We start from the raw sequence: 14380 nt of genomic DNA, 5'->3' as shown, positions 1-14380 counted from the left end.
GATGAGCTTATAGTCATATCAAGTGGGCACGTGCCCACTGAAGGCATGAATTCACTGAAGGTATGAATTTCAATCCATGCCTAAACCAGGAAAGCCATCTGAGCCAGAGAAGGTGATTTTTCATTTGGATCCCAGCTCTTAGCAGAGGGAAAAATGTTTTAAGGAATGCCTGTATACATGAGGACTTGAGTACTCTGGGTAGTGAAATGAAGGCAGATCACTATTTCCCCTAAGAATCAAAAAATGGGAAATGCTAAGATGTCAACTTTAAGGAAATGAAAGGACAAGATAAGCAATACTATATGAGGAGCCCTCCATTCTAACCAACCAATGGAGAAGCCACTCCTAGCCTGATGTGGACAGTTGCTCTGAATTTGCACCTAGTTTGCAAGGATGAGATGAAAGGTATAAATCGAACCCCCAAGATTTGACCTCAGAGACATTGTCCTCTGCCTGACTGGTCAGGGGGGAAACAGTGGAATCTTACTTCTTCTGATGGCCATGTCTCCTTTTTCCTGCCCTTGTTATGGTTTTAGAAGCAAAGAGCTCAGCATCCAGAACAGAGCAGAAGGGAGTCTGTGAATGCTCTGGCAGAAGGCCTCAATGCCAGATCTCCCCTGACAGTTCCCAGAGACCAAAACCAAACAATCTGCCCACTGCTGTTGGGATGGACCTCACAGGCCTTTGTGCCTTGCAGATGCCTTGCCTTAAGACTGAAGTAAGAGGGAGAGACAGCAACAAAGACATCAATAATTATTGGACAGGGCATCTTACATTTTCAAAACAGAAACTCCTAGAGTGACATGCCACCATTTATAGCAGATAGGAAATGGCAGCAATTTTTGACACTGGGAAGAAGTGTCAAAGTGTCTCCCTATGATTCACTGGGGGAATTGATGTCAGTAGGGCTTATCTGTTACCAGGGAAACCTGCAGCTAGGGCAGCAGCCAGCATGTGGGCAGTTACTAACTAAGCCCTATATTTAAGAGAATTGGATAGACCTGTGAGTGGAGCAGGGACTGGTTGAGCAGGGAGGTGTAGAGAAAGCAAGAGAACAGCCATCTTGAATGGGCTGACCATACACTCCACCCCTACATAACCTTCATACCCCTTGATATCTTGGTCAACCCCTCTTCTGCACCTTACCTGGCTCAGGTATTTAGAGGTGTACCACAAACAGATACCACAAAGGCAACACAGACAACCACATCTAGTGAATATTGAGTCCAAAAGGTAGCAGCCTTTGGAGACAGGCATTTGTCAGGTCAGTTTTTCATGGGATTCCTGAGGACAACAGCAGCATATCACTGCAGACCCAGCCATCAGGTTCATTTTGGGCTGAGGTCATCATTATTGCTCTGTCTGCAAACAGAGCCCTCCACTCAGACCAGACATGAAATATAAGATGTCTAACAGACTCATTGCAGGGAAGATCCTGACCATTAAGCAAAAGACAAGCAGTAAGAGCACTGTGACATATTAACATGCTTGACTACGGTTTTTGTCCTGGGCTGCAGTACCATTATGCTGTCCAGCCTCTGTCGTCTTCAGCCAGTGTCAAACACCAGAGGGGGGCTGGGTAACAGAACACAAGATGAATGGTGCCTTTCTCTAGTAGGGGACCGAGATTAATTTCTTAGTCTTCTTACCAGGGTCCAGATGAAACCTGTAAGGTCCTTTCTAGTCTTAATCCCCACAGGGCAGCAAACCCAAAACACCTGGGACTTCCCTGCCAGTTTTAGTGCCGGGGCCACTTACAATATGTTCCCCTGGGGATAGATCCTGTGGCAACGGCAAAAGTGAGTTATTCTCCTGATCAATGGTTGGCAATGATACTTGGGTGGTCAACAGTTGAACTCCAATGATGTTGAATAGTTTGCTCTGGGTTAACACGATGTAGGTACGCCCTGTGCTGACTGCTCCTGAAGTATTTAATGACAAGCTCTGTGACTTAAGCTAGTCTCTTGGTTCACAGGTTGAGACATTGGGTTTCCTGTATCAGTTGTTCCTTACTCAGTCCACTTGGCCTTCTGTTAGCCCAGCAGCAGTAGGGCTGTAGGACAGGTGGAAACGCCAGGGTATGACATTTTTATCAGCTCATTCCTGAACCTCATGGCCACTAAGTGGTGTTTTTCTGCATTGCTCAGCAAACTTGAGTAGGCCCACTGTAACAGCTTCCACCTGTTGTAAAGCATGTAGGCTGCATAGAGCTGTGTTCCTTGACACCATATCCCTGCTCTGCCCCCTCCCACACCTGGGACCAGAAGCCCAGAGGGTACTCTTTTTATTTCGCCATTGCCACAGGTCCCAACCAAACCCTTCAGGGTAACCAACCATGGCCAATTCACAAGCTGCCCCAGTTAGTGTCCCTAAAGCCTGTAATTGTTTAGGGGTGGTGGGTTAGGGGTATGTTCGTATTTTGTAGAAAACAATAAAACCAGAAAGGCTCTTGTGTTTTTCCAGTATCACAAGCCCTCCCAGGCAGTCAGGTGAAGCACAAGCCCAGGCTGCTACTTTTAAACTGGAAGAGCCTCTGAGGTTAATAGGATGTCATCAGTTTAATGGAAGAGAAAGATATCTCTCACATGAACCCACGTGCTAGGGGAATGAGCCCCGGGATTATCCCCACAATTTTCCCTTCCCTGTCCTCATTCTCCAACATCTCAGCACTCACTGGATTATCTGCAGCTTTCTGGCTGACTCACCAATTGTTGGGCTGCACCCTGCGGGTGTGCACGCGTGTTGATGCCCAACCTTGAGACCGAAGCAAGAGCTGGGAGACAGGGGCAAAGACATCCATGGCTTATTAGATAAGGAATCTTAATGTCCAAAAGAGAAGAGTCTTAGCGCAACCATGTTCAGCGAGAACAGAAAGGGCATGGAGGCAATCTTAACCGTTTGAGGGAGGAACCCCCCAGTCTAACAGAGAGTTGACATCAGTTTGTTTATCAGGTACCAGGGAAACCAGTGTCTGGGGCAGCAAGTATGTAGGCGATTACCGTTAAACCCTGTAATTAAGAGAATTGGATAGTCAGGTGAGTGAAGGAGGGCTGGGCAGGGGATGAACAGAGAGCATGGAAAGCCATCTTGAGGCAAGTGGAGCGTTGTCCTAGATCTATAGCAGAAAGCAAAAGAGTGACCCCTGCCAGATGGCAGCTCCCCCAGACGCTGTCTCCCACAGGCTGTTGCCTCAGCAGCCCTTCACCTGCCCCACTTTGCTCAGTTTGGCCAAGCAGCTCCCAGCTCTTTCCTAGCATCTGAGCAGTAATGTTGAGATGAAGGTGGAAGAGAAGTGGGCGCAGCGGGTGCTGTATCTTGGACTCGGCAAAGGCAGTCTGCTTTTGCAAGAGCTCTAGGTCATTGTGCAGCTTGCTGGTCTTCTCTGAACCTTGGATTCCTGGACATCCGTGAAACACAGACACTGATGCTGCCACTTTACTCACAGGGCTGCAGTGAGGTCCTGATGAGATCCTGGGCTGAGGGTGCTCTTTGAACTCTAAGGTGTGTGTAGTCCTATGAATTTCAGTAGCAGGTGTCCAGAAGCCAGGAGAGGGTGCAGTTGAGTGAGTCAACAAGGAAGGAAATTACCTACTTCTTGAAGAGAGTTTTCACGAAACGGGCTGAGAGTCAGGTTACAGGACAGGTATAAGGAGCCAGTTCTCGCCCAGGAACTCTAATTTGCCTGGACGTGCTAGAGCCCTGCAGGAAACAACTGTGAGTGTCTCTGTCCTTGCCTCTTGTTTTCCCATGTCTGGTGAATATCTCCCTGCCTATGTGGGTGGGTGAAGAAGGCAGGGTGTGTGTAGACCTTCTCTAGGTGGTTCAGTGCTGGTGGTGGGAGAAAATGGGGTAATAAGGGGAGCTCTTCATTCTGCTCCCTTTGTTTGGTGGGAGATGTGTTTCCAGATGTGTTTTCAACTCTCCAGACGTGTTTCCAACTCTCCAGAGAGGGAGAGTTGGATGTGATATCCAACCAGATCTCTGATGCCATTGTCTGGCAGTCCCTTTGGAAAGTGCATGTCATCTTCCTCTTGGAAGGAAGCACTTCTCTGACCAGGAAACCCCTTCCCTCCCACTACCTCAGCCTGCTTGGCAACCCTTGGTCATTTACACAGCTCCCTCGGGCTTTCTTCCACATTTCTGCACCTCCCATGATTCTTTTCCATGCTCAAAACTTTACAGTTTCTCTGAGAGAGGAAAGAAGCCCAACACTGGAAGTGACCCATGTCCTGCACCCTGATCTCACTTAGCTCCTGAGTCCCTTTCTGATGGTGACTGGAAGCTCTGTTGGACATTGGCTTTCCTCCTCTGAAGCCAGCCTCCCCCTGATGGCACCCATCTCACAGGTCCCCTCTTCCATGAGGCCCCTGTCCCAAGCCCTTTCAGGAGGCCTGGGCAGGCATGCTAGGTGTGCCAGGAACTTTCCTGGTGGAGCCCAGGAATGACAAATCCTGGAAAATAAGCAGTCATGCCCCATTCTGTGCTCAGGACAGACCTTACCAAGAATTAGCACTCTGGCTTTTTCTTTCAGATAGCGCTGCAGACTCCAGTCCTAGCCTGTCCAGAGCAGCAAGTGAGAGGAAACAAGCCAGCATTGTAAGAGGTAAAGCAATGGACTTACTGGTATAAAAAGGGATAAAGAGGCCCAGAGAGGGAAGGGTCCCACCTGAGGCCCCTCAGTGAGTCCCTTCTGGTGTGACGGTGGCCTCAGTGAGGAATTCTACACCCTGGTCACAGTGCCCCTGGCAGGGATGACAAGCCCAAAGAGGGATGACACAGAGCATCTGAGAGTAGAGTCATGTGCTGGCAGGCCAGGTCAGAGGCCTGACTGGTCCGCTCATGTCCTCCCTGGCCAGACCTTATCCTAACTTTCCCTAACCTGCTTTCGGAGCCCTGCTACTCTTGGCCCCAGAGGATGGGAGGGGAGATAGGGGAAGGGCTTCTCCTGCCCTCCAGGAGCTGGGCCAGCCCTAATCCTTGTCCTTGGACCAAGAGCAGCCCCTCTCTCTGTTCCTCTGCCTAGGACATGCTTCTCCTCCCTCTCTCCGTGCTGCTCCTGCTCACACAGCCCTGGAGATCCCTGGGAGCAGAAATGACGTTCTATTCCCAGAAAACACTGGCCAACGCCTGTACCCTGGTTATGTGTAGCCCCCCGGAGGGTGGCTTGCCTGGTCGTGATGGACGAGATGGGAGAGAAGGCCCCCGGGGAGAGAAGGGAGATCCAGGTAGAACTGGGTCCATGGACTTGTCCTGGTGGGAAGGGGTGGGCACTGGAATTGTAACCAACCCCAAAACTCTGAATCTTCTGCTGTGGAAACCTTGAAGATGGTCTTTCCAAGTGGCTGGGTTTCCCCCAGATCTTCAGTCCACCTGAGACATGGCTTTACTGGTTGGCAAAGACTGGCTTGCCCAAGTCCCCAGCTCCATAACCACCTGTGCTGATTCCTCCCCTAGGATCTTCTGACCCCAACCACCCCAAGAATGTACAAACAATGAGCGGATGACTGGTATTTGGAGTCCCCTGCTGCAGAACTCATTGGGCTTACCAAGTGGTGCTAGTGGCAAAACCCTGACTGCCAGTGAAGGGGATGTAAGAGATGCAGGTTCCATCCCTGGGTCAGGAGGTCCCCTGGAGGAGGGCATGGCAACCCTCCCCTGTATGCTTGCTTGGAGAATCCCATGGACAGAGGAGCCTGGCGGGCTTTGGGCCACTGGGTTGCACACGACTGAAGTGCCTTAGTACACTCATGTAGGAGACATAGGAGATGTGGGTTTGATGCCACGGTTGGGACAATCCCCTGGATAGAAAATGGCAACTCACTCTGTTATTGCCTAGAGAATATCATGGACAGAGGAATCTGTCAGACTACAACCCACAAAGAGTCCAATGCGACTGAGTACACATACTCCAAAACTTAACTGTTCTTCATTCATATTAAATGTTGCCTCTGGAGAATGTTAAATATTTTTGAACTGATGACAGTATTGTAAGTTTCAGTTTAATCATCTATGGATGAGAATAATATCGACCACACAGTGACAAAGAATTGAGCCAAGGCTTCATTTTTTTGGTGGGTCTTCAAGATAGTTTATCCTTCTGCTGTACCAACCAGCTGAATTCTCCTGAGGTTTCCAAATGTATTGATTATTAAGGGAATTTTCTGGAAACACTGCCTCACAGGAGAAGATCTGGTTTTTACTGGCAAGAAGTGAGAATTTGATGAACCAGCAACAAGGACAAGGGGACCACCATGGCCCTGGGCCAGGGCTATGGGGGATCAATGAGGTCTTTTATCTTTCTGAAGTTTGTGTTTTGATTGGAGGAAAGAAATGAACAACATTAAAGCTGAAAAGAATACATAACATCCCCAGGATTTGTAGGGTAAGAGACAAGTATCTATCTGCCTTTTAGAAAGAGAGCAGCTTCTAACATGAATGGGCTGGGGCTTGAGAAGGCCTCCTAGAAGTAATCTCAGAGGAGGGGTGGTATTCAAGGTGCCAGGTCTCTCTAGCTCCCCGAGAGGCCCTGAAATGAAAAGTATCCCTTCTTCTCCCTCCCTGCTCTCACGGCCTCCATGGTTGTGCAAAGGATGGGCAACCTCTCATGCTCCCTTCTAAGGAGTGACTTGCTTCCAGGGTTCCTGCTGCCCTCCCCTGCCAGGGGGGAGCCCAGGAAAGGCTAAGCCAGGGACCAGGTGTCTCTACCTGAGCACAGTGCACCAGGGGTTCTGGGATGCAGGGCCCATCCTCCGGGCTCCCATTGATTGCCTAGTGAGAATTGGAGCTAAGAGCAAGACACAATGTCCAGCACAGAGGCTCTTGCCACCTGCACAGTCTTGGCCCAGGCAAGCCTGGCCCTTCTTACCCTGGGGGAGTGGTTTCCAGATCTGAAATGTCATCTCCCCTCTCCAGGTCTCTGAATCCTCTTCAGCCTTGAAGTCCTGTTTCCTATGAGTACGTGTGTGTCCATGGGTTGGGGGTACTGGGATGGGACGAGGGACATCTCATAAGCTGTTTTCTTCACTTGTTACCTGTGCCTCACAGTTTAAAACTTGATGATAAATTCCTTGCAGACCAGGACCTGGTGCTAACGTGTACTTCCTGCTCAGTACTAGGCAGAAAGTGATGTTCCACAGATAGTTTCTCAGTGAACAGAGAAATGAAATAATGAGGAAATGAATAAATAAGTGAATGAACAAGTTAGTAGTATCCGACAGATTTCTTTCGTTGTCTTTTTGCACATAGATGCTTACTCACAACAGTCAAAACATGGAAACAACCCAAGTGTCTATCAAGATTTATGCATGGTGAATGAATAAAGAAAATGTATTGCATTCATACTATAGAACATTTCTCAGCCATAGACCAGAATGAAGGACTGAGATGTGTTACAATTTGGATGAGCCTCAAGAATGTCACTCCTAGTTTAAAACGGCAGACACAATGGGTTACACATTGTATGTCTTTATATAAAATATCCAGAATAGATAACAGAGACAGGCAGCTTCATAGTGGTAGCCAGGGCCTGGGAGGAGGAAGGGACGAAGTGATAAATGGGTATGAGGTTTTCTTTGGGATTAATGAAATAGTTTTAAACTAAAGAGAAGTGGTAGTTGCACAATTATGTCAATGCTCTAAATGCCACTGGATCACATACTTTAAATGACTAATTATAGGAAACTCCTGGAGGTCCAGTGGTTAGGACTCGGTGTTCTCACTGCCAGACCTCAGGTTCTGTCCCTGATTGGGGACCTAAGATCCTGCAAGTTACACATCACAGTAAAGAAAAAAAAAAATGGTTATTTTTATATTATGTGAATTTCATCTCAATGAAAAAAGAATAACCAAGCTCACAGAATTGAGTGTATAATTCTTGAATCAATAGCCATTTCTCCCTTTAGTCTTTGAAGGTAAATCTCTCATAATTTCAGACTTAGGCATCCTTCTTAAAGTAATGTGATTTTTAAATGTTCGATCATTTTTACAAAACAATTAACATGTGATCACTAATCACAAAAAGAAGAAAATTAAAATTACCTAATTGTGCTCCTTAGAAAAAATAACTGTTAACACTTGTGTGTGCTCTTCTTGTGGTTTTTTCAATGTGTGTTACATGTGCACATGCCTGACACAAGCGTGGACATGTTGAAGAAACTGATTCAAACTAAATAGAGTATTTATAGCCTACATTCATCACTTGATGATGCACATTAATTTTGACTATCTTCTTTAATTTTAAAAACATGTTACATAGTTTTTTCTCTTTATATTAAAATAGAATTTATCTATAATAGATTCAGATGTATATCATAATGATTTCATATTTGCATATATTGTGAAGTGATGTCACAATAAGTCATGTCAATGTCATCAATACACATAGTTACAGTTTGTATGTGATGATAACTTTTAAGATCTGCTTGCTCAGCAATGTTCAAGCATGCAACCCAGGATTACTAACTATAGTAACTTCGCTGTACGCTGTATTCCTGGGACTCAATTGTTTTTTAACTGGACCCTTGTACCTTTTGAAGATTTCTATCCATTCTGCCCACTTCTCAACCCCACCTCTAGCAACCACAAATCTGTTCTCTGTATCTGTGAGTATGTCGTTTTTGTTCATTTGTTTTCTTAGATTTCACATATGAGTGAGATCGTATAGTGCCCCCTTCTCTGTGACTTATTCCACTAAGCACAGTGCCTTCAGGGTTCACCAGGTTGCTGCAAATAGCAGGATTTCATTCCCTTTATGCCTGAATGATGTTCCATTGTATGTGCACCCTGCACTTTCTACACCCGTTCATCCATCCACAGATACTTGGGCTCTAGGCTGCATCCATGTCTGGTCCACCATGAACGACGCTGTAATTAACTTGGGGGTGCATATATCTTTTCAGGTTAGTGTTTCCGTTTTCTTTAGTTGAATGCTCAGAAGTGGAATTGATGGATTATACGGTAGCTCGAGTTTTAACTTTCTGAGAAACCTCCATACTGTCTCCACAGTGGCTGTTCCAGTTCGCATCCCTACTGCACAGAGCTTTCCTTTTCTCTCCTTCTCCAGCGCTTCCTATTTGCTGTCTGACAACAGCCATTCTGAGAGGTGTGAGGTGACAGCTCGTCGTGCTTTTGCTTTCTGTTTCTCTGGTGGTTACTGTCAGGTGTCATTTCTGACAGAAACCTTTGGTTTTGGGATGGGGGACAGCAGGGAGTCCATGGTCCAGAGTAAGAGCTGACAGACTTACCTGCCATAAATACGGTGGCCTTGGGGCAGGGGCAGGTGCATTGTATGCAAAGTCAGGCAAATCTTGGTCTGGATCTGCCTCCAGTTCTGCAAGCCTGTTCCTTCTCCTGTAAAATGGAGATGTGAACACGCATTCCCTGCATCACCACTGGACCAGTCACCTGAACGGGGAGTGTCTACACCCTACAGAACCCTGAAGGAATGCCAGGGCCCTGACTCTGAAGGCAGCTGGCTCCTCCTAGGCTGGGTCAGCTGTATGTTCATTTTTTTCTGCCACAGGTTCACCAGGACTAGCAGGACAAGCAGGAATGCCAGGACCAGCTGGCCCCACTGGGCCGAAAGGAGACAATGGCTCTGCTGGAGAACCTGGACTAAAGGGAGACACTGGACCACCTGGTGAGCAGCTGGGCATGGAATGCAGGTGTCTGCAGATGGCATGCTGCCGCTAGGCCATGGCAGTAGGAGTGCACAGATTCTGCCCCAGGAAGAGGAAGGTCATTCTCAAGGTGGCTTGGGGTTATTTCAGGGAAGACTGGAGCTTCTGGGGAGGGTGGAGAGTGAGGGCAACATCTTTAGGAGGAGGCTGCCTGTCTGATTTCTATTATAGCCTCATCTTTTATGCACTCCCACTTCCAAGGAGATTCAGTGTCACTAACCACGCTGGTCCTTTTTCCCAGGGCCTACAGGTATGCCTGGTCCAGCTGGAAGAGAGGGCCCCTCAGGGAGGCAGGGGAGCACGGGACCTCCAGGCACACCAGGCCCCAAAGGAGAACCTGGGCCCAAAGGTAGGAGGGTGGTATGTGGCAGATTGCGGAGGGAGAAGGGAGGGGTGACGTTGGCAGCCTTGGTGGGGACCAGGGTATGTGCACAGTGCCTGGAAAGCCTGGAACCTCTGCGCCTGGTAGGCCTGGCAGACATTCCCACACTGACTGAATTTCCTAGAGGAGACCAAGCAGTCAGGAGCCGTCTCCCGGGTCACTCTCTCACCTGGAGCTGTGGGTGACAAGCTGCACTGCTCAGGAAATGGTACCTGCTGAGCACACTCTCAGCCGTGTTTCTCAGCGTGTTCCTTCTGCAGGAGGAGTGGGTGCCCCAGGCATGCAGGGCTCCCCAGGCCCCGCAGGTCTCAAAGGAGAGAGAGGTGCCCCTGGTCAGCCCGGAGCCCCTGGACCTGCGGGGCTGGCAGGTGAGCAATGGATGTGCGGCTGGGCTTATGTTCCCCTGTGCCCACCCCCACTACCCTTCAGGTCAGAGCTGGCATTCTAGGGAGAGAGCCAGTGTTGGGTTCTGGGAACTGTCTGTCTCTAGGAAGAGGGTGGTATGAACAGCAGGAACTGTCTGTATTCAGGGAAGGCTGGTTGTCGGGTTAAGGGACTGTCAGTGTACAGAGAGGATGCAAGGAGAGGATCCAGGCACTGAGGGACATTTGTAAAGGTGGAGGGTGTATGGCTGGGGGATAGGAAGTCCATGTTTGGAGGTGGGGAGTGGGTATGAAAATGCTAAAATATATGTTCAGCACTCACCCATTTCTACTTCTCTGATCCCAGGGCCTGCTGGAGCCATCGGTCCACAGGGGTCTTCAGGTGCCAGGGGCCCCCCAGGACTGAAGGGGGACAGAGGTACTCCTGGAGAAAGAGGAGCAAAGGGTGAGAGTGGGCTTGCAGGTAAGGAAGCCCTGGGGGCCCCATTAGGGTGTGGGGCAGGGAGGAGGCCTTATTCAGCTCAGCTCTCCTCTCAGGTAACCTGTTTACTTACAAGTGGGGGTCCAAGCAGGAAAAGTTGACAGGGTATATGGCGAGGTGGACTCTGGGCTTAGCCTCTATGACTCGCTGGAGGACAACCTGAGCAGATTTTCTATCTGATCTTTATGACAAGCAAACCTGCCTCTCCAGTTCATCAGATAACCCTGAACAGCAAATAACTCAATGGATGTATTTTCCATCCATTGTGTATTCCTTTCCTACAACCATACCACCCCCTGCGATACAAAAGGAAGTGCTATCAGATTCCTAGAATTTGGAATTAAAATGATATCTGGTTCACAGTCAGTGAGGTGCAGGGACCTGCTCAGGAGATACTGTTCAGAAGAGAACCACAGGAAATCCCATGGACGCAGAGGCCAGCTAGGTCAGCAGAGGTAGGCTTTCTAGGCCTCTGTTCTAACTTCTTACCCCACCCCCAAGTTGCATCTCCACCTGGACACTCTTTCCTTGAGTCCTGGGCTCTGAGTGACCCCAGGCTGTTCTGGATTTGTCTTCACTTGGCCTCTCTCTCCTGCAGAGGTCAATGCTCTCAGGCAGCGGGTGGGAACCTTAGAGGGACAGCTACAAAGCCTCCAGAATGCCTTCTCTCAGTATAAGAAAGGTGAGTTCCTGGACCTGACCCTGAGCCAGTCCCTGATCATGGGCCTCAGACTTAGTCTGGGCTTGGCTTACGGTTCGCTGGGCTTGGGTCTAAACTGGACTTGCTGGGACCATGATTGGGACTGGACGTTGACCTGGAGCAGGAGTGGGGCTGAGGAGAGGGCTGGGACAGATCCGTGCTCCAGGAACTGCAAGTAGACACACGGAACAAGGAGGAGGAAGTGTTCATTGTCACCAGTTCAGCAGACCTTATCCCAGCATACCCTGGGCAGGTGCCTACGACAGACGAGGGGATACCCAACCCTTGTCTTTCTTCTGTGGGGCCAGGTATGCAAGTGCATAGAGAAGCAGCCACACAGCCCAGGGCAGCAGAGAATCCATACCTGATCATGGGAATGGGGCTGGGATGCTTCATGTGGGGTTCAAGGCTGCTGGGGACCTGTCCTTAGTGTGTGGCCTCCAAGTATCTCTCCCTAAACATGCCCCCAGGTCTGGCAGGAGCAGGCTGCCTCCAGTGTCTGGCCAGTGCTGGACTCCCCCGCACCTCTTGTGGAGTTTAAGGCAGAGATTCTTCCCTAGGCCTGGATCCTAAGCAGGCAGAGGCCTCCTGCAGCACATGCCCGAGTGCCCTGTGCCCTGGGACTCTCCACCAACTGCCCCTCCTCCTTCTCTGCTCTCCCTGACGACAGCTTTGCATTCACATCATTCATCCAAACTCAGTGATTGATCAAACATTTTCTGAAGGAGCAGAGCATAGAGGAGGCTGATCTGGTGAGACGTATTGTTGGCTTCTAAGGACTCTAGCCAGCTAAGTACCAAAGTAGTTAAGAATGAGAGTTGCCAGTGTTTGGTATGTCTCCTCCTTCCACAAGCATATCTGCATACATATTTACTCCCGCATGTGCACACTGATGCACACCAAGAGGGCTTGGGCACATGCACTGGCTACGCACATCTGTACCTAAACACCACCACCTGTGCGACACCATCTACATACATGAGCACCGTGTATGCACAGGCTCTCCTATCCAGATGGACCTTAAGTCTGCCCATGTATCTTCGGATAGACACATGGGCGTATTCACTGATACAAGTACACACCCACCCAGATGCATGGGCTGTAAGCCCAGTAGTGTCACATGGCTTCACACTGACCTTGTTCAGGGCTGATCTGGGTGCCGTCCTGACCCCCCAGAGAATCTGTTCCCTGAGTCCCTGTTGAAGCTACTCAGAGAAGGGCAGATGGTCAGGGTGCAGCCTGGGTTCCTAAACAGTCCAGGGAGCCCTAAAAGTTTCCATGTATGACCGTAGAAGTCAGAGTGATGGGGACGGGTTATAATAAGAAGAGATACTTACATCACACAGAGGATACTCTTATACTGTATACCCCTACCTTAGAAATAAGTAATGAGACCCTGAAAAGGGAAGTGACTTTCTTGTGTCCACCTGGAGCATCATTGCCAAGGTGAGGATGAACACATGGTCTTCTGGATCCAAAACAGGGTTGTCTTTAGTGCTGATCCCATCCTGCCCACTGTTCCTACACACACTGCCCAGTGGTCCAGGGACACTGAGTGACTTGCATCACAAGCATGTCGAGCCCAATATTAGGCTGTTCTCAGAGGCACCCCCGTCCTCTCCTTCCCCTCATGCCTTCAGACAGCACACAACTCCCTGTGACAACCCCACGCGCCCGATCATCATGGAGGGATTGGAGTGAGCCCGTATGATGTTTTCCACAATTCCAGGAACTGCCCTGGACTGCATGGTGTCATTTCCCTCCTACCCAGTAACTGAAAACTTGATTCTGGCATGCAACACAGGGAGGAACAGAAAGTGCAAGCTTTAGTGTTACCTCCAGCAAGGTCTGATCCTTGTCTACACCTGACAGCTGGGCGACTTTGGGCCTCTTACATAAGCACCTGAGTTCCGGGGTCCTCACCTGTACCTGGAGACCACGGCACCATCACAGGGCACATTGTGGAGCCAGGGCTGCTCAGAACCAAGTGCCTCACTTTCTTCCCATCTGGTGCCCTGGTACCCGGATGGGAGGCTGGGGATTCTGGTTGGAACACAAGGTCTAGGTGCCGCCGCATCCACAGCCTGACTCTCCTCTTCCCCTAGCGGTGCTCTTCCCTGATGGCCGGAGTGTCGGGGAGAAGATCTTTAAGACGGCAGGCTCTGAAAAAACGTTTCAGGATGCCCAGCAGGTCTGCACACAGGCTGGAGGACAGCTGCCCTCCCCACGTTCTGCAGCTGAGAACGAGGCCTTGACTCAGCTGGCCACAGCCCAGAACAAGGCTGCTTTCCTGAGCATGACCGATACCAGGAAGGAGGGTACTTTCATCTACCCCACGGGGGAGCCCCTGGTCTATTCCAACTGGGCCCCCCAGGAGCCCAACAATGATGGCGGCTCAGAGAACTGTGTGGAGATCTTTCCCAATGGCAAGTGGAATGACAAGGTCTGCGGAGAACAGCGCCTCGTGATCTGCGAGTTCTGAGCTCCTCACACACACACACACACACACACACACACACACACACAGTGTGTGCTGGGGAGGCGGGTGCAGTGCCCAGAGCTGCATTTTTCCAGTGTTTCAATAAAACGGTGACCCTCTGCTTGCCAGGGCTTCTCCACAGAGCCACAGGATAAGGCCAGAGGCAGGGCTCCTATGGAATACATCCCTCAGAATAAAGTTCGAAACTGGCTTCACACAAGAAAGATTTGTCAGAGGAAAAGAGGGGTAGCCTCCCTTCCCAGGGGCAAGGGTTAAAG

At 49.6% G+C, this 14380-nt stretch overlaps 1 protein-coding gene across 3 annotated transcripts; it reads left to right on the top strand.

Moving 5' to 3' along the window:
• On the top strand, positions 3616 to 14319 carry SFTPD (surfactant protein D). Of its 3 annotated transcripts, XM_018042469.1 has the most exons (9): positions 3616 to 3714; positions 4532 to 4603; positions 5024 to 5225; positions 9521 to 9637; positions 9919 to 10026; positions 10320 to 10427; positions 10789 to 10905; positions 11522 to 11605; positions 13729 to 14319. In XM_018042469.1, exons 3-9 carry the CDS (start codon positions 5027 to 5029, stop codon positions 14103 to 14105), a joined length of 1110 nt encoding a protein of 369 aa, XP_017897958.1. In that variant the 5' UTR covers positions 3616 to 3714; positions 4532 to 4603; positions 5024 to 5026; the 3' UTR covers positions 14106 to 14319. The 3 variants fall into 3 exon arrangements, with proteins under 3 accessions (XP_017897958.1, XP_017897960.1, XP_017897959.1); XM_018042471.1 differs by lacking the exon at positions 10320 to 10427; XM_018042470.1 differs by lacking the exon at positions 11522 to 11605.

Source organism: Capra hircus, chromosome 28 (assembly GCF_001704415.2).
Source record: "Capra hircus breed San Clemente chromosome 28, ASM170441v1, whole genome shotgun sequence".
Lineage (NCBI taxonomy): Eukaryota > Metazoa > Chordata > Mammalia > Artiodactyla > Bovidae > Capra > Capra hircus.
This window is presented reverse-complemented; position numbering and strand designations above follow the sequence as displayed.